Source organism: Heptranchias perlo, chromosome 1, assembly GCF_035084215.1.
Source record: "Heptranchias perlo isolate sHepPer1 chromosome 1, sHepPer1.hap1, whole genome shotgun sequence".
NCBI lineage: Eukaryota > Metazoa > Chordata > Chondrichthyes > Hexanchiformes > Hexanchidae > Heptranchias > Heptranchias perlo.
The window spans coordinates 29,539,171-29,559,674 of record NC_090325.1 but is presented as its reverse complement, the minus strand read 5'-3'; the positions used below and the strand labels follow the sequence as shown (position 1 = coordinate 29,559,674).

The following is a 20,504-nucleotide window of genomic DNA, read 5'->3' as shown; positions in this document are numbered from 1 at the left end:
TGCCATGGAAGATCTACTAGTGACAACAAATCCATCTATTCCACCCGACTGTGCATCACTATTACTGGGTCTATTAAACTGTTCATATTGCTTGTAATAACTATCACAAATTATGATACAAGATAAACAGGTAAAGACAAACCTTTCAATATCCGCAACCTTCTGCCTAATCTGTTGGTTCATGTTTTCATCGATTGTGTTCCTTTCACAAAGTAAACATATTCAGATCTTCCACCTGACTTCATTCACTCCTCAATAATTCAGCCAGTTAGTTACAGTCAGTGCAGCTCCCTTTCCTTCACTTTCACTTAAACTGGTTGTGCAGCCTCCTGCCTCAAATTTACCCAGTTTACAAACCTATTGTGATGTCTGATCTCACTGTGATGCGCAGTGTGAGGGTGAAACTTGCCCTGTGATGTCACGGTTTGACCCGTCCAGTTAAAAGGGCCTCACCTTGATGAAACAGTGTTTGGCAAAGCCTTGGGCTTCATTTAGGTTACAATGACTTGATGTGCTAGAATGCAATAACAGATTTCCATGTGGTTACGACCTAGAGAACAGAGTGCGCAGGCGATGGGCAGTGATGTGATTGTTTGCCTTCTATCAATGATGTTAAGTAGTTGTATACATTTGCAGCAACTGTATACATTTGCAGCAACAGGAGTAGGGCATTCTGCCCGTTCCACCATTTAACTCCATCTACCCACCATATCCCTTAATAACCAGACACCCTCACCAGAGGAAATTGTTTCTATCTACTCTATCATATCCTTTAATCACCATAAACACCTCAATTAGATCACCCCTTAATCTTCTACACTCAAGGAAACACAATACATGTGCTCAGAATTTAACCCTTTTAGCCCTGGTATCATTCTGGCAAATCTGCTCTGCACCCCCTCCAAGACCAATATATCCCTCCTGAGGTGTGCTGCTCAGGACTGAACGTAATACTCCAGATGCGGTCTAACCAGAGCTCGATACAACTGCAGTATAACTTCCAACCTCCTTGAGATAAAGGCTAACATTCCATTAGCTTTTTAAATTATTTTTTAGACCTGTCCACCAGTTTCTCACCATTTAGAAAATATTCTTATCTATCTTTCTCAGGTCTAAAGTGGATGACTTTGCATTTCCTCACATTGAACTCCATCTGCCACAGTTTTGCCCACTCACTTAATCTATCAATGTCCCTTTGCAACTTTCCACTCGCATCCACACCAACTATGACACCTAACTTAGTATTGTGAGCAAACTTGGATTTATGACTCTCTATTCCTTCATCTAAGTCATTGAAAAATATAGTGAAAAGCTGAGGCCTCAGTACAGAACACCTCTCGTCACATCCACCAATCAGAGAACATTCCCTTTATCCATACTTTCTGTCTCCTATCTCCCAACCAATTACCAACCCATATCAGAGGTTTACCTCCAATTCCAAGCATTTTTGCTAATGATGTCCTGTGTGGAACCTCATCAAATGCCTTCTGGAAGTCCATATGGACAACAGCCATAGACACTCCCTGTCTGCCGTGTTAGTGACCTCCTCAAAATGTTTTATTAGATTGAACCTTCACTAATCCATGCTGACTTTCTTTGACTACCTACGAGCAATGCCATGGGGGAACTATCAATGATGTTAAGTAGTTCTATACATTTACAGCAACAGCGGGTGAACACCAAACTTAAGGACTAGCATGCAGTTGATCAGTAAGGGACAACAGTGAGGAACCTGAGATTGGACTCAGTAACCATCAGTAACCAGGGTCCAGGCCCCAGACTACCTCGTGTCAACAAAATGAACTATTCCACCCGACTGCGTATCAATATTATTGGGTGTGTTAAACTGTTCAAATTGCTCGTTATGACTTTCACAAATTATGATACAAGATAAACAGGTAAAGACAAACCTTTCAATGTCTGCAATCTTCTGTCTAATCTGTTGGTTCATGTTTTCATCGATTGTAGAACATGTTCAGATCTTCTTCCCGACCACATTCACTCCTAAATAGATCAGCCAGTTAGTTAAGGTCAGTGAAGCTCCCATTCCTTCACTTAAACTGGTATCCAGTTTACAAACCTATTGTGATGTCTGATCTCACTGTGATGCGCAGTATGAGGGTGAAACTTGCCCTGTGATGTCGCGGTATGCCCCCTCCAGTTAAAGGGGCACCTCACCTTGATAAACAGTGTTTGGCAGACCCTTGGGCTTCATTTAGGTTACAATGACCTGATGCGCTAGAATGCAATAACAGATTTCCATGTGGTTACGATCTCGAGAACAGGGTGCGCGGGCGATGGGCAGTGATGGGATTGTTTGCCTTCTCCGTGCTCCCTTCTCTTGGTGAAGGATGATTTCAACGCTCCAATGTCCTTCTGAAACAGCATCTGTGTTTCTTGGGTTTGGAATGCAGTAGGGTTGGGCGTTCCAGGTCATCGGTGGTGCCGGATACCATTGACCAGGACTGACTGATGCTGGGGGGGACCTTAGATGGAGCTGAACCTAATTCCTGCTGGGCCATACATATTGTTGGAGTTGAGGCTTTTCAACAAGTCCTTGCCTGAGAGAAAGACCACGGGAGATGAACCAGTTCCGTTAAGCTCTATTATGTACCTGCAAGTAACACGGGGTAAATGTCTGCCTTTAGAGTGAGGCCCAGTAAACATTTATAACCGTTGACAGGAAATGAGCACCAAACTCAAGGTCTGGCAGCAGCTGGTCAGTGAGGGACAACAGGGAGTGTCCTGAGAGTGGAGCTGAGTAACCATCAGTAACGAGGCTCCAGAAAACCCATGAGAAATGCCATGGAAGATCTACTAGTGACAACAAATCCATCTATTCCACCTGACTGTGCATCACTATTACTGGGTCCATTAAACTGTTCATATTGCTTGTAATAACTATCACAAATTATGATACAAGATAAACAGGTAAAGACAAACCTTTCAATATCCGCAACCTTCTGCCTAATCTGTTGGTTCATGTTTTCATCGATTGCGTTCCTTTCACAAAGTAAACATATTCAGATCTTCCACCTGACTTCATTCACTCCTCAATAATTCAGCCAGTTAGTTACAGTCAGTGCAGCTCCCTTTCCTTCACTTAAACTGGTTGTGCAGCCTCCTGCCTCAAATTTACCCAGTTTACAAACCTATTGTGATGTCTGATCTCACTGTGATGCGCAGTGTGAGGGTGAAACTTGCCCTGTGATGTCACGGTTTGACCCGTCCAGTTAAAAGGGCCTCACCTTGATGAAACAGTGTTTGGCAAACCCTTGGGCTTCATTTAGGTTACAATGACTTGATGTGCTAGAATGCAATAACAGATTTCCATGTGGTTACGACCTAGAGAACAGAGTGCGCAGGTGATGGGCAGTGATGTGATTGTTTGCCTTCTATCAATGATGTTAAGTAGTTGTATACATTTGCAGCAACAGGAGTAGGGCATTCTGCCCGTTCCACCATTTAATTAGATGATGGCTGATCTGTATCTTAACTCCATCTACCCACCATATCCCTTAATAACCAGACACCCTCACCAGAGGAAATTGTTTCTATCTACTCTATCATATCCTTTAATCACCATAAACACCTCAATTAGATCACCCCTTAATCTTCTATACTCAAGGGGACACAATACTCGTCTCTGCAACATGTGCTCAGAATTTAACCCTTTTAGCCCTGGTATCATTCTGGCAAATCTGCTCTGCACCCCCTCCAAGACCAATATATCCCTCCTGAGGTGTGCTGCTCATGACTGAACGTAGTACTCCAGATGCGGTCTAACCAGAGCTCGATACAACTGCAGTATAACTTCCAACCTCCTTGAGATAAAGGCTAACATTCCATTAGCTTTTTAAATTATTTTTTAGACCTGTCCACCAGTTTCTCACCATTTAGAAAATATTCTTATCTATCTTTCTCAGGTCTAAAGTGGATGACTTTGCATTTCCTCACATTGAACTCCATCTGCCACAGTTTTGCCCACTCACTTATTCTATCAATGTCCCTTTGCAACTTTCCGCTCCCATCTATATCACTTACTATGACACCTAACTTCGTATTGTGAGCAAACTTGGATTTATGGCTCTCTATTCCTTCATCTAAGTCATTGAAAAATATAGTGAAAAGCTGAGGCCCCAGTACAGAACACCACTCATCACATCCACCAATCAGAGAACATTCCCTTTATCCCTACTTTCTGTCTCCTATCTCCCAACCAATTACCAACCCATATCAGAAGTTTACCTCCAATTCCATGCATTTTTGCTAATGATCTCCTGTGTGGAACCTCATCAAATGCCTTCTGGAAGTCCATATGGACAACAGCCATAGACACTCCCTGACGCCGTGTTAGTGACCTCCTCAAAATGTTTTATTAGATTAAACCTTCACTAATCCATGCTGACTTTCTTTGACTACCTACGAGCAATGCCATGGGAGAACTATCAATGATGTTAAGTAGTTCTATACATTTACAGCAACAGCGAGTGAACACCAAACTTAAGGACTAGCATGCAGTTGATCAGTAAGGGACAACAGTGAGGAACCTGAGATTGGACTCAGTAACCATCAGTAACCAGGGTCCAGGCACCAGACTACCTCGTGTCAACAAAATGAACTATTCCACCCAACTGCGTATCAATATTATTGGGTGTGTTAAACTGTTCAAATTGCTCGTTATGACTTTCACAAATTATGATCCAAGATAAACAGGTAAAGACAAACCTTTCAATGTCTGCAATCTTCTGTCTAATCTGTTGGTTCATGTTATCATCAATTGTGTTCCCTTCACAAAGTAAACATGTGGGGGGAAACTTTCATATGAGATTATTTGTTTTAAATGAACTCAACAGTTAGGAGTGCACAAAGTTAACTGGTTCTGCATGCTTCTGCCTGTAAATGGTTCAGATAGCCGAGTGACATTACCCAACCACATTCACTCCTAGATAGATCAGCCAGTTATTTACAATCAGTGCAGCTCCCTTTCCTTCACTTAAACTGGTTGTTCAGCCAATCCCAGACCCAGTAATAGTGATGCACAGTCGGGTGGAATAGATGGATTTGTTGTCACTGGTAGATCTTCCATGGCATCAACTCCAGTTTACAAACCTATTGTGATGTCTGATCTCACTGTGATGCGCAGTATGAGGGTGAAACTTGCCCTGTGATGTCGCGGTTTGCCCCATCCAGTTAAAGGAGCACCTCACCTTGATAAACAGTGTTTGGCAGACCCTTGGGCTTCATTTAGGTTACAATGACCTGATGCGCTAGAATGCAATAACATATTTCCATGTGGTTACGATCTAGAGAATAGGGTGCGCGGGCGATGGGCAGTGATGGGATTGTTTGCCTTCTCCGTGCTCCCTTCTCTTGGTGAAGGATGATTTCAATGCTCCAATGTCCTTCTGAAACAGCATTTGTGTTTCTTGGGTTTGGAATGCAGTAGGGTTGGGCGTTCCAGGTCATCGGTGGTGCCGGATACCATTGACCAGGACTGACTGATGCTGGGGGGGACCTGAGATGGAGCTGAACCTAATTCCTGCTGGGCCATACATATTGTTGGAGTTGAGGCTTTTCAACAAGTCCTTGCCTGAGAGAAAAACCATGGGAGATGAACCAGTTCCGTTAAGCTATATTATGTACCTGCAAGTAACACAGGGTAAATGTCTGCCTTTAGAGTGAGGCCCAGTAAACATTTATAACCGTTGACAGGAAATGAGCACCAAACTCAAGGTTTGGCAGCAGCTGGTCAGTGAGGGACAACAGGGAGTGTCCTGAGAGTGGAGCTGAGTAACCATCAGTAACGAGGCTCCAGAAAACCCATGAGAAATGCCATGGAAGATCTACTAGTGACAACAAATCCATCTATTCCACCCGACTGTGCATCACTATTACTGGATCTATTAAACTGTTCATATTGCTTGTAATAACTATCACAAATTATGATACAAGATAAACAGGTAAAGACAAACCTTTCAATATCCGCAACCTTCTGCCTAATCTGTTGGTTCATGTTTTCATCGATTGTGTTCCTTTCACAAAGTAAACATATTCAGATCTTCCACCTGACTTCATTCACTCCTCAATAATTCAGCCAGTTAGTTACAGTCAGTGCAGCTCCCTTTCCTTCACTTAAACTGGTTGTGCAGCCTCCTGCCTCAAATTTACCCAGTTTACAAACCTATTGTGATGTCTGATCTCACTGTGATGCGCAGTGTGAGGGTGAAACTTGCCCTGTGATGTCACGGTTTGACCCGTCCAGTTAAAAGGGCCTCACCTTGATGAAACAGTGTTTGGCAAACCCTTGGGCTTCATTTAGGTTACAATGACTTGATGTGCTAGAATGCAATAACAGATTTCCATGTGGTTACGACCTAGAGAACAGAGTGCGCAGGCGATGGGCAGTGATGTGATTGTTTGCCTTCTATCAATGATGTTAAATAGTTGTACACATTTGCAACAACAGGAGTAGGCTATTGAGCCCATTCTACCATTTAATTAGATGAAAGCTGATCTGTATCTCAAATCCATTTACCTGCCTTTGATCCATATGCCTTGATAAGTCCTTCTACCCACCATATTACCAGGACCCAGTGTCCGATGTGCAACAGGAGCACAACTTTGTCTTATTGATCCTGTATTAATTTTGTGACAAAGTCCTAGGTGTGTGCTGTAGGAATGTACAGGTACTGAAACTATGGGGTTGGGTGATACAGCAGGCTGTCCTTTCACCTCTGTGACCCGGGTTTGCACATCTCCTCTCTCTGTTGTAGGGATCTACTATGAAGTGTGAGTTTGGGGTAGTCTCAACTCAGTTCCTAGTGGACACAGGTTCACAACACAAAGCTGCTCAGCATTCTGCACAAAGTGGTAATTTCACTCAGGGAGACTTCAAGAATGGCAAGCTGAGGTACTTTATGGCAGAGCAGAAAGAGCTTTAAGCTGCATTTGGCTGTCCATACCTGACCTGGGAATCCTTGATGCTGACACTGGGTGCCCAAAATGGGAAGTGTACATTGGAGGAATACAAAACTCACCAGTGATGAGCAGACACAATCGAATGTTTCTCAATCAAAACTCAAAAGAGTGGCTTTCTACACCCCCCCCCCCCCCCCCAAATCGTACAATTTATAGTGCCAAATAAAAGCCACATGAGGCTTTCATCGAGTTCCCATCTCCTATGTTAAGCACATTATTTGATTGGCGTCCTGGAGCTTTTGCTGAACTGGGGAATCGGGAAGGAATTTTACAGAATTTCTCCTGGGATTATTCATCTCCCTGGGAGTTAAAATGCAATGGGGAGAGTCCACCCTTCTCAAAGATCACGAATGGATAACCCCAGTGTCATAGGTGCTGATTAAATATCAGCCTTCCCTGAAGCTTCTCCTCACTCCGTTGTTTTGCCTGTTTGAGCGCCCACCTGTCTCACTGGGACCATCCCATGCATCCAGAAATAACCAGAATCTTAAAAACAAAGCCACATGTCCTTATATCCTCCCGAGTCTTCATTTAAATTTTTTTTCTGGGCACTGTCCTAACTTTGCTCGAACAGATTTGTAATTATATCAGAGCAACGGCGATGACGCCTACTTAATTCCTCAGTTACTGTCACTGCTTCCTTAGCAACAAAAATCATTCAACAACACACAGTGCTGGATCCCGGGAGACAGCAAACAGACTTCAGCAAAAGGGAACCCACGAATCATTCACTCACTCACGACCACAAGGACCATCGCTACTCCTATAATTACTGTTTAAATCAAATATTTACAGAAATACACCAGGCCAGCTGGATAATTAGATAAGACTTGACTTCATCTGAACCCTATTGTTGATAGTGATTTAAAGGTAAGCTCTGAAAGTTAACAAGTAGACAGACGGCTCCTATCTAGTCCATTGTATTTTACAGATCGGTCCCTTAATCTGTTTTTGTTTCTTTATCACCCTCACTTTTGGATGTTTTAGTTTCATTCTTTCAGTCTCTCTCAGTTCTTGTTTTATAGCAAGAGCTGAATTAGAGTTTTTGTGTTAACCCTAACTCTTTGTGTTTCCGTTACAGGTTTGTGTGAGCCAAGAGCTCCAATGTTTATATGCTACTAATTTATTTATTAAGGTATTTTTTATTTTGTTTCATACTTGCCCCTTTTTCTGGTTTCTGGACCTCGTCCCAATCCTTTGCCTGTGTAGCTGTTTCTCTGGTTGCTGGGAGGTGCACAAAAGTGGGCCCTCAGGTAACCTGGGATCCATTTTATCCTTCGCTCTGTAGAAAAGCTTCACTAGTGAGATATTATTACTCTATAGTGCTTGCAGAACTCTGCCACTGCAGCTGCAAACCAGCCTCTAGGAGATGTGCCAGGGAGACCTCTCCTCTCTGCTTGGAAGCGCCCAGGCTCAGATCAGTATCGCCCCAGTTGGAAGCTCATCCAACGTGTATTAGATTGCGGGTGCAAACTTGTGCCACAGAACTCGGTGCTCTAACACACTGCAACACCACAGCCTTTCCGATGGACGGTTGTATTTCTTTTTCCTCTGATTTTCTCTTCTAAACACAATGGTCCCAAGAGTCCACAGAGGTTTTACTGGTGTAATTTCAGCGCGAACCATGGAACCCCCAAAGAAATGATGGAGACCCAGTTACGTTGGGATGCCATTGTTTCTGCAAGTTTCCAGGTTGTGCTGTAAGGGATAGAACTTCTATTCCATCTTAGAAGGCAAATAATGAGCCGTGGCAGGGAGTCCCTAAGTTGGGAGTTCCCCCTCCTAGCCCTGGATGGGTACCCGGCGTATCAGCGGCGCCATTGGTTTAGTCGAGTGAAATGAGGTGTTTTGTCCTTACCGAGGGCGCACATGTGCTCCACCGATGGTGTCCAGGCCATTTCACTGGGAGACCAAGCGGAGTATTGCTGGAGTTGGGGTGGGAGGGGGTGGGGCCTTGGGCAACTGCTTCTCCTCCTCCCACAGGCAGGTGGCCGGCAGAATTTCCGCTGGCATGGGTTAGGTGGTGGCTACAAAGTGCTGCAAGTAGCACTTTTGCCTGCCGGCCCCATTCAAATGAGGTGTCATCTCACTGACCCCGCAAACTCTGACCGGGATTGACAGCCAAGGAATTTCAGGCAGACTATTTGAACCTAGGGGACATCACAGCCCAGTCCCATCCTATTCCCTCCTGGTACCACAGAAATACACTGGACAACGATCAGAACGGATGATATATTTTCATCAAATTCTCTACAGAAGGATCCAGTGAGCAATATTTTTTTTTGTAAGGATCATGAGTGAACTTTGTACTTTTTTCACCCTTTCTTTCCTGACGATGGTGATTCATTGTTGGATATAGTTTCTAGGGACACCAGATGCTTTTTTCCCCCTGTGATCTGTACTCAGTTAGCGTTCTCAGCTGGGATGGAATTAGCATGGACTACAGTTGATCTTAGCCTCTCTGGGCTGGGGGAGGGGAAAATCAGCTAAGGTTCCCTGCCCAGGTTTGCTATCAGTGACCTTGCTGGAAAGTGTGTGGATGTTGGCGGGGGGGGGGGGGGGGGGGGGACAGGATCTGTCTTAGCTGTGGTTGCCCCAAGGTAAATAATCTGCTAGCACTCAGTCTCTAGTCTCACGCATAAAGAGTTTATGATTTAAAATGACTGCCAAAGGGCTGCCTTCACCTCTGAAACTGTACCTCAGAATGAGTCAATGTCTTCAGAAAAAAAATGGAAAAGAGGAGATAACTGAAGGGGAAAAAGGGAAATCTAGTATCATAGAAATGAATGGAAAAAGTTGTCTCACAGAGCAAAGTTTTTCTAAACTCCTTGATGTTATGAAACTATTTTGTTAAAGGATTTTTTTCCAAATTGAGAAACCTATTTGAAGGTCCAGGGCCATAGTCCAGTGCACTACTAAAGATGAAAACAATAAGAGAGAGGACAAGGTAAAACAGCAAGTAGTGTTTAATGCCAATTTGGAGGTTAAAAAGTTTGTGGGCAGGAGAGACGGCTGAGGGAGGTAAGTGGCTGTAATCTCATTTCAGGCGTAGAAAAACTAAGGCACTGACACTGCACACTCCACTCTGACTTTTGCAAATGCCGTCCTGTCAGTCTCCAGGAAATAACACGTGGCGGAGGGAAAAGTGGGGAAGGGCACTTCAATTTACAAGACTATGGGGCACAGGCTGAACTACTGGAAGCTGATATTGGGAATAACCAGACTGATGAGTTAAAACCCAATGGGTTTTATTGTTAAGCACCTGAGGTCCTCACAAATTAAAGCTCTAAAAGAGAAAGCCTTTCCTTTCGTTCATTAAATGCATGAACTCTAATTACTTAAAATGCTGTTTTCTGATTTACGTTATAAAGGATATGTTATTAGAATTCAGTATTACTGAAGGCTGGGATCAATTTTTTTTAAAGCTGTAAGGGCTTTTATAACCATTTGGAAAGTAAAAGAATAGTTAAATGAGATAGAAGGAAAGAAAAACTTGAATTTATGTAATGCCTTTCACGACCTCAGAACGTCCCAAAGAGCTTTAACAGCTAATGAAGTACTTTTGGAGTGTAGTCACTGGTGTAATGTAGGATAAGTGGCAGCACAGCACAGCTTGTGCACAGCAAGGCTCCACAAACAACAATGTAATAATGACCAGAACTTCTGTTTTTAGTGTTAGTTGAGGGATTAATTTTGGCCAGGACTCCGGGGAGAACTCCACTGCATTTCTTGAAAACAGAAATGTTGGAACAGGAGTAACATTTTCTGACAAAACAAAAGTACACACAAAACACACACTTCAGGAAGACATAGACAGGTTAGTAGAACGTGCAGACAGGTTTTTTTTAATTCATTCATGGGATGTGGGCGTCACTGGCAAGGCCAGCATTTATTGCCCATCCCTAATTGCCCTTGAGAAGGTGGTGGTGAGCCGTCTTCTTGAACCGCTGCAGTCCGTGTGGTGAAGGTTCTCCCACAATGCTGTTAGAGAGTTCCAGGATTTTGACCCAGCGACGATGAAGGAACGGCGATATATTTCCAAGTTGGGATGGTGTGTGACTTGGAGGGGAACGTGCAAGTGGCGTTGTTCCCACGTGCCTGCTGCCCAAGGTGGTAGAGCTTGCGGGTTTGGGAGGTGCTGGCGATTTAATATGGATAAGTGTTAGGTAATACATTTTGGGAGGAGGAGATTTCCGCTGTTCACTATTTATGGTGAAATTCTAAATGCTTATATAAAAAGCATGTTTAGGGTTATGCTATAAATAGTGAGAACAGGATCAGGATTGGCTTTCATGCTCTAACCTTGGTTAAATAGTCTGGCAATACTCACTGGCTAGGTTCACAAATGAGGAATGGCCACTTACTCAAGGTAACAGAAGTTGCCATAGAAGGTGGCAGAAGTGTCGGTAACCAAAGGATACAGATTTAGGGTGATTGGCAAAAGAACCAGAGGCGACATGAGGAAACATTTTTTTACACAGCGAGTTGTTATGATCTGGAATGCACTGCCTGAAAGGGTGGTGGAAACAGATTCAATAGTAACTTTCAAAAGGGAATTGGATAAATATCTGAAGGGAAAAATTTACAGGGCTATGAGGAAAGAGCAGGGAAGTGGGACTAACTGGATAGCTCTTTTAAAGAGCCGGCACTGCCACAATGGGCTGAACGGCCTCCTTCTGTGCTGTATCATTCTATGACACTACTGTGATACAATGATACATGAGCCACTATCTTTAGAAAAGGAGGAGCAATAAGAGGGGAAAAATCTCTTGGTAGAGTGGGAGAGTTTTAAAAAAAATTGAAAAGAGATTTATTTTACAAAGCTGTTACCTTGTGTGTAGCAACGCTGTTTAAATTCATTCTGTGCCCTAGTTTTCCAATTAATTATTTCTTAATTTTCAAGGACCAAAGAACAAAATGCCAACACAGATTCAATATTATAACTCGTCAGCGGCTATAACTGGAATTCTACAGCCCCAGACCTCAGAATGTGCAATCAGGTCCATGAGGCCAATAGATCCCTACCCCATCAACACAGTATCACGCATTCGCCCAGCCACCGGTAAGTTTCTCTAGTAGAATGGAAAACTTTCTCATTGCCAGAGAACTGTTTAATTCTCATTGTCCTAACACTTTGGGAGATTATCCAAAGGTTTACAATGCAACTTAAAAATCTGCTTTCCAGCTTCATCCCCGCTCCAGCCAAGAAAATTCACACTTAGGTTCAATTCCCATGTATTTTCATTGAGCACACTCCTTTCTGGCCTCCCAAGATCCACCCTTCATTAATTCCAGTGCTTCCAAAACTTTACCTTCCACATCCTGCTTTGCATTAAGTTCCACTCATCCATCACCTAATACCGAATCCCAGTAATTCAACTAATGCCCGGTCTTTTCTCTTTTATGTGAAGCCCTTTGGAAAATTTTATTATGTTTAAAGGTTTAATACAAATGGGAGTTGTTGTTATTTCCTCCACAGAATTACTTTCTGTATGTGTAGGACAAGAGAAAGCAAGAATTGGATTGCAAGCTTATAACACATTAAGGGTTCAGATGACATTATGAACCATGGGAATGAAATTGGAGAAACTTACAAACAACAACTTGCATTTATATAGTACCGTAAACATAGTAAAACATTCCAAGGTGCTTGAAAGAGGCATAATCAGAAATAAATGGACATTGAGCCAAAGAAGGACATATAAGGAAGAGTGACCAAAAGCTTGGTTAAAGAGGTGGGTTTTAATGACAGCCTTAAAAGAAGAGAGGGAAGTGGAGAGGCGGAGGGGTTTAGGGAAGTAATTCCAGAACATGGGGTTTATCCAGCTGAAGGCACAGCCACCAGTGGTGGACTGAAGGGGGGGTGGTGGGATGCACAAATGGCCAGAGTCAGAGGAACAGAGAGTTTGGGAGGAGGGGGTGGAGAGCTGGAGAGGGTTGAAGAGAGAGGGAGGGGTGAGGCCATGAAGGAACTTAAACATGAGAATGAGAATTTTAAATTGCAGGCATTGGGGGACCAGGAGCCAATGTAGGTCAGCAAGGACAGTAGTGATGGGTGAGTGGGACCTGGTGCAGGATAGGATACGGGAGTGGGACCTGGTGCAGGATAAGCAGCAGTGAGCTCAAGTTTACGGAGGATGGAGAATGGAAGGCCGTCCAGGGGAGGATTGGAATAGTTGAGTCTGGAGTTGACAGCGGCATGGATGAGAGTTTCAGCACCAGGCGGGCTGTGGTAGGGGTGAAACCGTGCAATGTTTTGGAAGTGGAAGTAGACAGTCTTTGTGATGGAGAAGATATGGAGTTGAAGGCTCATCTCAGGATTGAATAGGACGCCTGGGTTGTGAACCTGAGACGGTGGTCGGGGAGGAGAGGTAGAGCTGGGTGTTGTTAATGTACATGTGAAAGCTGACCACGTGTCTGTAGATAATGTCGCCAAAGGGAAGCATGTAGGTGAGGAAGAGGAAGGGACCAAAGATAAATCGATGGGGAATTTCAGAGGTAATCATGTGGAGCAGGAAATTAAGATCAGATAGGTAAGAGTGCAACCAAACGAGGGTAGTCCCACTGAGCTGGATAACGGAGGAGAGGTGTTGGAGGAGGACTATGCCAAAGGCTGAAGGGAGATCGAGGAGGAGGAGGAATGATCATTGTGAACCATAAGATTTATCACTGTCTTTGTAACACACTCCTTTATATGTTATTCTTTTCTTTATAATATACATGTAGATAAATGTACTTTTGGGCTGTATGATATGTGTGATGAGCATATTAAGCTAATCATATGAAATTCCTCTGACCACATTTATTACTGGTGGCACAATGTGATTTCAATTCATTAATCTTTGATGAAAATTGGAGGCAGCAGACTTAGACAGTACGTTGTCGAATATGGAAAATGGTTATAATATGAGTATACTTAACGTAACTTAAGATGCAGTGATACTGTACAGTCTAACTAAAATTGCAATAATATACTGTTCCATTTGAGCAAGTGTTACATGGAAATACTTGTATTTTATAGTTTGAATATACAGTAGTATGAAATATCTTTTATTTCATATTCACTCTTCACTCATATTTAAGAAATGCTGTGCTTGGAGCATCAGTTTGGCTTCATGTGTATGGTGACAAATTAAAAATAATCTCTCAGAAAAAGAGATTTCATTATATGTTTTTACCTAAGATCTCTGTCACATTAGAGGTCTCAATATTTAACTCTGTGATCTCCAATTTACATAAAAGATTAATGAATTGAAAATGTGATACCAGTAACAAATGTGAATAGAGGAATTTCATACAAACGCATTAACATGCTCATTACAAATATCGTTATATAGTGGAAGTCAAAGCTTTATGAATGTTTTGGAAATCTATTCTGTTGTTACTTGGAATCCTCTGCTAAGACTAAAGGCCTGTTTTTAATCCTGTCAACCAGTGGGAAAGGTGGGGTTGAATGGTGGGAGGGAGGGGGGTGGTGGGGGGTTAAGATGGCAGAGGGGAGGGGGCGTTGGGTCATGCTCCTGATGTGTTCCTGCTTCCCCATCTTAACTTGCCAGAGGAACGTGGGCCTAATTTAAGTGGCAAAGTCACATCCTGATGAATTAGGCTGGACGTGCACGCCATTTTAACTGAGGGCTAGGCTAAGGCCCGCAGGGTCTTACACCCATCAGCAAAAGCAGGCTGCAGGCAACAACCTGGCCACAGGATATAAAATATATTTATCTTTAATTTTACTTTTTAAAGGTAGTGCTCCTTCTGGCCCACGAGGATACCTTAAGCCTCCCCTGCCCCGGGCTTCACCTCTTCCCAATCGCGGACTTTACCAATAGCCCCATTCCTAACAGCACTCCTGACAGTGTAGCTTGCTCACCCACCCTCTAGACTGGTCATAGTGAATGACAAGAGGAGGTTAAAGATTGGGGAAGGAAGTCATCGATAGCTCATAGTGAATAACTGAGCCACACAGACCAGAAAGGCCGCAGGTTGATTCTTGGTTTGCGCTCGGTTAGCTGATCTCAGCCCGGATGGCAGCAGAGCACTACAGTAAGCTTCAGTGTCTCTAGCCTAGGAAGGAGAAAAATCACCCAGGATTCCTGCTCTAGATCACTAACTAGTGATGTTTGCTGGAAAGTGTCTGTGTGGATGTCAGGTGAGGATATATCAGGCTTAACTGTGATGCACAGCCTGCAGTCAAATCACCTGCCAACACTCCCTGGCTAGTCTTCCATACATAGGATGGTCACCTGGGCAAGATTCCACAAGGACGTGACAAAAATACAACACCTTCAGGAGAGCAGGAGAGGAGAGGAGGGGAGAACTTGGGTGGACATTGAAGGAGAAAAAGAGGAAAGAGAGAAAATATCTCAGAGAGAGGGAGTTTCACCCTCAAAAAAATAAATAACTGACTCCCTGGGTCCTTTTGAAAGGTGAATGGTTGCCATTCATAGAATTACATAGAATTTACAAGACAGAAACAGGCGATTTGGCCCAACAAGTCTGTGCCGGTATTTATGCTCCACACCAGCCTCTTCCCACCTTACTTCATCTCACCCTATCACCATCTCCTTCAATTTCTTTCTCCCTCATGTACATATCTAGCTTCCGCTTAAATACATCTATGCTATTCGCCTCAACCACTCCTTGTAGCAGCGAGTTCCACATTCTTTCACTCTCTGAGTAAAGAAGTTTCTTTATTGGATTTATTAGTGACTATTTTATATTTATGGCTGCTAGTTTGGACCCCCCACAAGTGGAAATATCTCCTCTATGTCTGCCCTATCAAACCCCTTCATAATTTTAGCGATTGCTATCAGGTCACCTCTCAGTCTTCTCTTTTCTAGAGAAAAGAACCTCAGCCCGCTCTGTCTTTCCTGATAGTTGTACCCTCTCATTTCTGGGATCATCATTGTAAATCTTTTTTGCATGTTCTCCAGTGCTTCTATATCTTTTTTGTAATATGGAAGTTTGCACAATACTCCCAAGTGTGGTCTAATTAAGTTTTCTATAAGTTTAACATAACCTCTCAGATTTTGAATTCTATTCCTCTAGAAAAGAACCCCAGAGCTTTGTATGCATTTTTTATGGCTTTGTTAACCTGCATTGCTACTTTTAATGTCTCGTGAATCTGTGTCCCCCAAATCCCTTTGCGCCTCTACCCCATTTACACTCTTATTTTCCAAGGAGTATGTGGCCTCCCTATTCCTCCTACCAAAATGCACCACCTCATACTTATCTATATTGAAATTCATTTGCCATTTACGCTCCCATTCTGAAAGTTTGTTAATGTCGTCTTGTATTTTGTCGCAGTCTTCCTCAGTATTAACTACACCCCCCAATTTGGTGTCATCCGTAAATTTTGATACAGTACTTCCGAGTCCCGAGTCCAAATTATCTATGTAAATGGTGAACAACAGTGGTCCCTGTGGAACCCAACTTCCCACCTACTGCCACTTACTGTGTAACTACCTTTAACCCCTACTCTTTTGTTTTGTAGCCAGTTTGCTATCCATTCTGCTACTTGTCCCCTGACTCCATGTGCTCTGACTTTAGTCATGAGTCTACCATAGCATGTACCCTGAGAGATATCCCCCACATTAATACCCTGTGAAATCATGAATGGTTATATTTACTGACTGATATTCTTCCACTTTCTTTAATCAGGATTCCAGTTCAGGAACATTTCCCCTCCCAGCGGTAAACCTGTGTGGAATGATCCCAGGAAAAAGGGTGAACCATGGACCGGCAGTCTGAGGAAGTTCAGAGTGATCTTAAATCACAGGCCCATGGAGTCTTTGGTCAGCAGAAAAGCCCCGTTTGCTGGTGAGTACCGCTGAATACATTGTTACCAAGCTTTCTTGGCTCCTTCGTTTGAACAGCATCACAATAAGTCAACATCAATTAAGCCAGAGCTCCACATTTATGCCAAGGACATAGGAGCTGTGCGCCTGTCCCTGAAGGTCCTGTATCAATCTGCATACCAGCAGAGAAGCTTTACACATTGCTCCTGACTTGAAACTGGTACAGGATGGAGCATTGCAGGGGCCTGAGAACCAAATGTGGAAAGAAGACAGGGAGGTGGGAATCTTTTGTGGAACGTTTGCATTTGGGGGCCAAGACAAATTTACTGGCATCTGAGTCAGGGGAAGAGCACGCTCACAGTCTAAGTCAATATCGAGACTAGGAGATTAGCTGACTTCCTTGGTACAAATCCTGCTGCTCCTCTGCTTTACTTTTTAGAATTGTAAACAATTTTACAACACCAAGTTATAGTCCAGCAATTTTATTTTAAATTCACAAGCTTTCGGAGATTTTCTCCTTCCTCAGGCAAATGTTTGCCTGAGGAAGGAAATTGCTGGACTATAAAATAAAATTGCTGGACTATAACTTGGTGTTGTAAAATTGTTTACAATTGTCAACCCCAGTCCATCACCGGCATCTCCACATCATTACTTTTTAGAAGCAGGAGGACCAGTGGTCAGAAAATCAGTCGATTTGCTGGTCCTGAAATTAAATATGCACTTAAAAACTCGCTCTTGCAAACTGCTGCAGCACCTCACTGTGCCTCCAACTTGCAGATCAAGGTTTGGAATCAGCATAGTGAGGTACATAAGAACATAAGAACATAAGAAATAGGAGCAGGAGTAGGCCAATCGGCCCCTCGAGCCTGCTCCGCCATTCAATAAGATCATGGCTGATCTGGTCCTAACCTCAAATCTAAAATCATGTCCAATTTCCTGCCCGCTCCCCGTAGCCCCTAATTCCCAGAGCCAGGGTTGGTGACGGTGGGAGTAGGCTTAGACCCACAGAGATGGCAGGAAGTGGGGCTGTTCTGAAATGTATTGAGTGGGAAGGTGGGAGCAAAGCTTAAGTTGAAGAATTTGTGGCAGGTCTGGGAGGAATCAGAGTGGAACTGAAACATTTCATAGAACCATAGAACCTTATAGCACAGAAGGAGACCATTCGGCTCTTTGAAAGAGCTAACCAATTAGTCCCACTCCCTTGCTCTTCCCCCATAGCCCTGCAAATGTTCTCCCCTTCAAGTATTTATCCAATTCCCTTTTGAAAGTTACTATTGAATCTGCTTCCACCACCCTTTCAGGCAGCGCATTCCAGATCATAACAACTCGCTGGGTAAAACAATTTCTCCTCATCTCACCTCAGGCTCATTTGCCAATTACCTTAAATCTGTGTCCTCTGGTTACTGACCCTTCTGCCAATGGAAACAGTTTCTCCTTATTTACTCTATCAAAACCCTTCAGGCAGGCCTAATCAATAGAGAGGCCTTGGACTCGCAGCTCGATCAGTCAGGGCAGGCCAAAGACAGAGGGAGCAGAGTGTGATCAGGGTGAGTCTGGGAGACAGAAGTCCGATAGCGAGGCTGGGAGGGAGCAGGTGCCAGGCAGAGTGGGTAAAGGGGTAGAGAATTAATGGAGAGCGGAACAGGAACTATCGTGGCAGCTCAAATATCTTGAAAACTTTATCCCTAAATTGTGATTAGTTCATGATGTCACATGGTTAGTTCTGACCAGTGTAAGGATCTGATTAGTTTGTGGTGTGACATGGTTAGCACAGACCAATCAGCAATTTTAAAGGCTCAGTAAACAATTGCAATCTTACAGTATTACAAATATAGGAACATACAAAAAAAAGACAGAAAAAGACCAGCTGGTCCATCGAGCCTGTCCCATACAGTCGTGTTGCAACTAAGCAGCATGACACTCAACGCTCCCCACCCCAGAAACCATGTAATCTGCTGGGAGAGGAAAAAAACAGGTTAAAAAAAAAACCCAGGCCAATTCAGGGAAAAAAGAATTGTGGGAAATTCTTCTCTGATCCCTGAAGATGGTCAAAAATGAGTTCCAGGAGATAACAGTGACCACAAGGTACATCACCCAAAATCTCACCTATCTTTTGTAAGCAGCAATATCGGCCTCCTACAGGAACTTGTCCAGCTCCTTTTTGAATGTTTGAAGTGAATCCACACTCACTGCACAAGCCGGCAACTTATTCCAAAGGCCTGTGATCATCTGCGGAAAGACAAATCTCCTGACATCATACTTAGTTCTAAGCTTACATAACCTGTGCGCATGTCCCCTTGTTCTCCCTACCTAATTTAAATAATCTATTCAGATGACATAGCCTAGTCCCTTCATCATTTTAAATACTTTGATCAAATCACCCTGAAATCTATGCTTTTCTAGGGTTAAAAAGACCTAGCTCTCTGAGCATATCATGATATCTGAGGGTTTTTAAACAGGGTATTAATCTAGTGGGTCTCCTCTGAACCTTTACCAGGGTCTCTATATCTCCCACCATCTGAGGGGACCAGAACTGGACACACTATTCTAGACGAGGCCTAATCAAGGCCTAATGTAAGGACACTGTGGTGCTCTTTGTTTTATATTGGATTGTCCTAGTTTAGGGTTCCCAACCCTCCCGCTTTCGGCAGGATTCTACCGGAATGGGCGATTGGTAACCTGAACACTGCTGCAGTACCCTGGCCATCATGACATGCAGCCAATCCACATTGTCGGGGCCCTGCTGGTCACCCCGCTATCCGGAATGCAGTGCTTCTTTACTGGTTGTGAGGAAGGCAACATCGGGGCCAATGAAACTCCGTGAGTCCTGAGGGAGCAACACAAACTGGGGAGGGAGGGAGAGAGAAACATACTGGGGGAGGGAGAAACACAAACTGGGGAGGGAGGGAGAGAGAAACAAACTAGGGGAGGGAGAAACACGGACTGGAGGGAAGGAGAGTTCATGTTGGCCTATAATGTACGCTGTTGTATAATGTCTTTTATTATGGGAGTCAGGCAGCTTTGGTGCTTCTCCCTAAGGACTGAACCTCATCTCCCTGAAGCTGGGAGTCAATGAATTGAATGAGGTTTGGTTTTGGTTTCATTTATTATTTCTATAACTTGCTGTGTATTGTAAAAACTCATAAAATTGTACAAAAACTTTAGTTAGAAATTACTTATATCTAGGATCTTATTGTTGAATCAGTGGAATTTACTTGGTGTTTCTAATCGCAGTCGCTAATATAGAAACATCACTGAAGTCGTTTTTATTTAAACAACACTTACCTTTAAATCTTTCTATTCTTTTGTGTTCTTTCTTTGATTTATAAATTTTGTTATTCATCTCACTACAAAACAAAAAGTCAAATATTTTATTTGAGGCTTGGTGATACTGAGACACACAACTAGGGTAAATGCAATAACATTTGCAAACAGTGGGCAAGTACCATGTGATCAAATGCCATGTGATCATGATCAACTCTCCAGGATTACGTCAAATCAGAGTTGGCAACCCTATCCTAGCTATACATTCTAATACTCCATTTGCTTTTGCTATAGCCTCTTGGCACTGGTCATGAAGACCTTTAGAGACTCATGCACTATAAAACCCAGGTCTCTTTTCCTTCCAACTATTCAGAGCCCAGCATGGTATACACATGTTTAGCATTAACCCTACTTACATTAAATGCCATCTGCCATTCCCCCATCATATGTAAATTCAACTGT

At 43.3% G+C, this 20,504-nt stretch overlaps 1 protein-coding gene across 1 annotated transcript in view; it reads left to right on the top strand.

The window, feature by feature from the left end:
• The first annotated feature begins 7,690 nt into the window (after positions 1 to 7,690).
• The window catches only part of LOC137320991 (uncharacterized), a 38,414-nt gene continuing 25,600 nt past the window's right edge, over positions 7,691 to 20,504 (top strand). Inside the window, exons 1-3 of the mRNA XM_067983072.1 lie at positions 7,691 to 7,851; positions 11,885 to 12,043; positions 16,642 to 16,800. Coding sequence (XP_067839173.1) covers positions 11,899 to 12,043; positions 16,642 to 16,800 — 304 coding nt within the window. The 5' untranslated portion in view covers positions 7,691 to 7,851; positions 11,885 to 11,898. The remainder of the gene's footprint in view (positions 7,852 to 11,884; positions 12,044 to 16,641; positions 16,801 to 20,504) is intronic.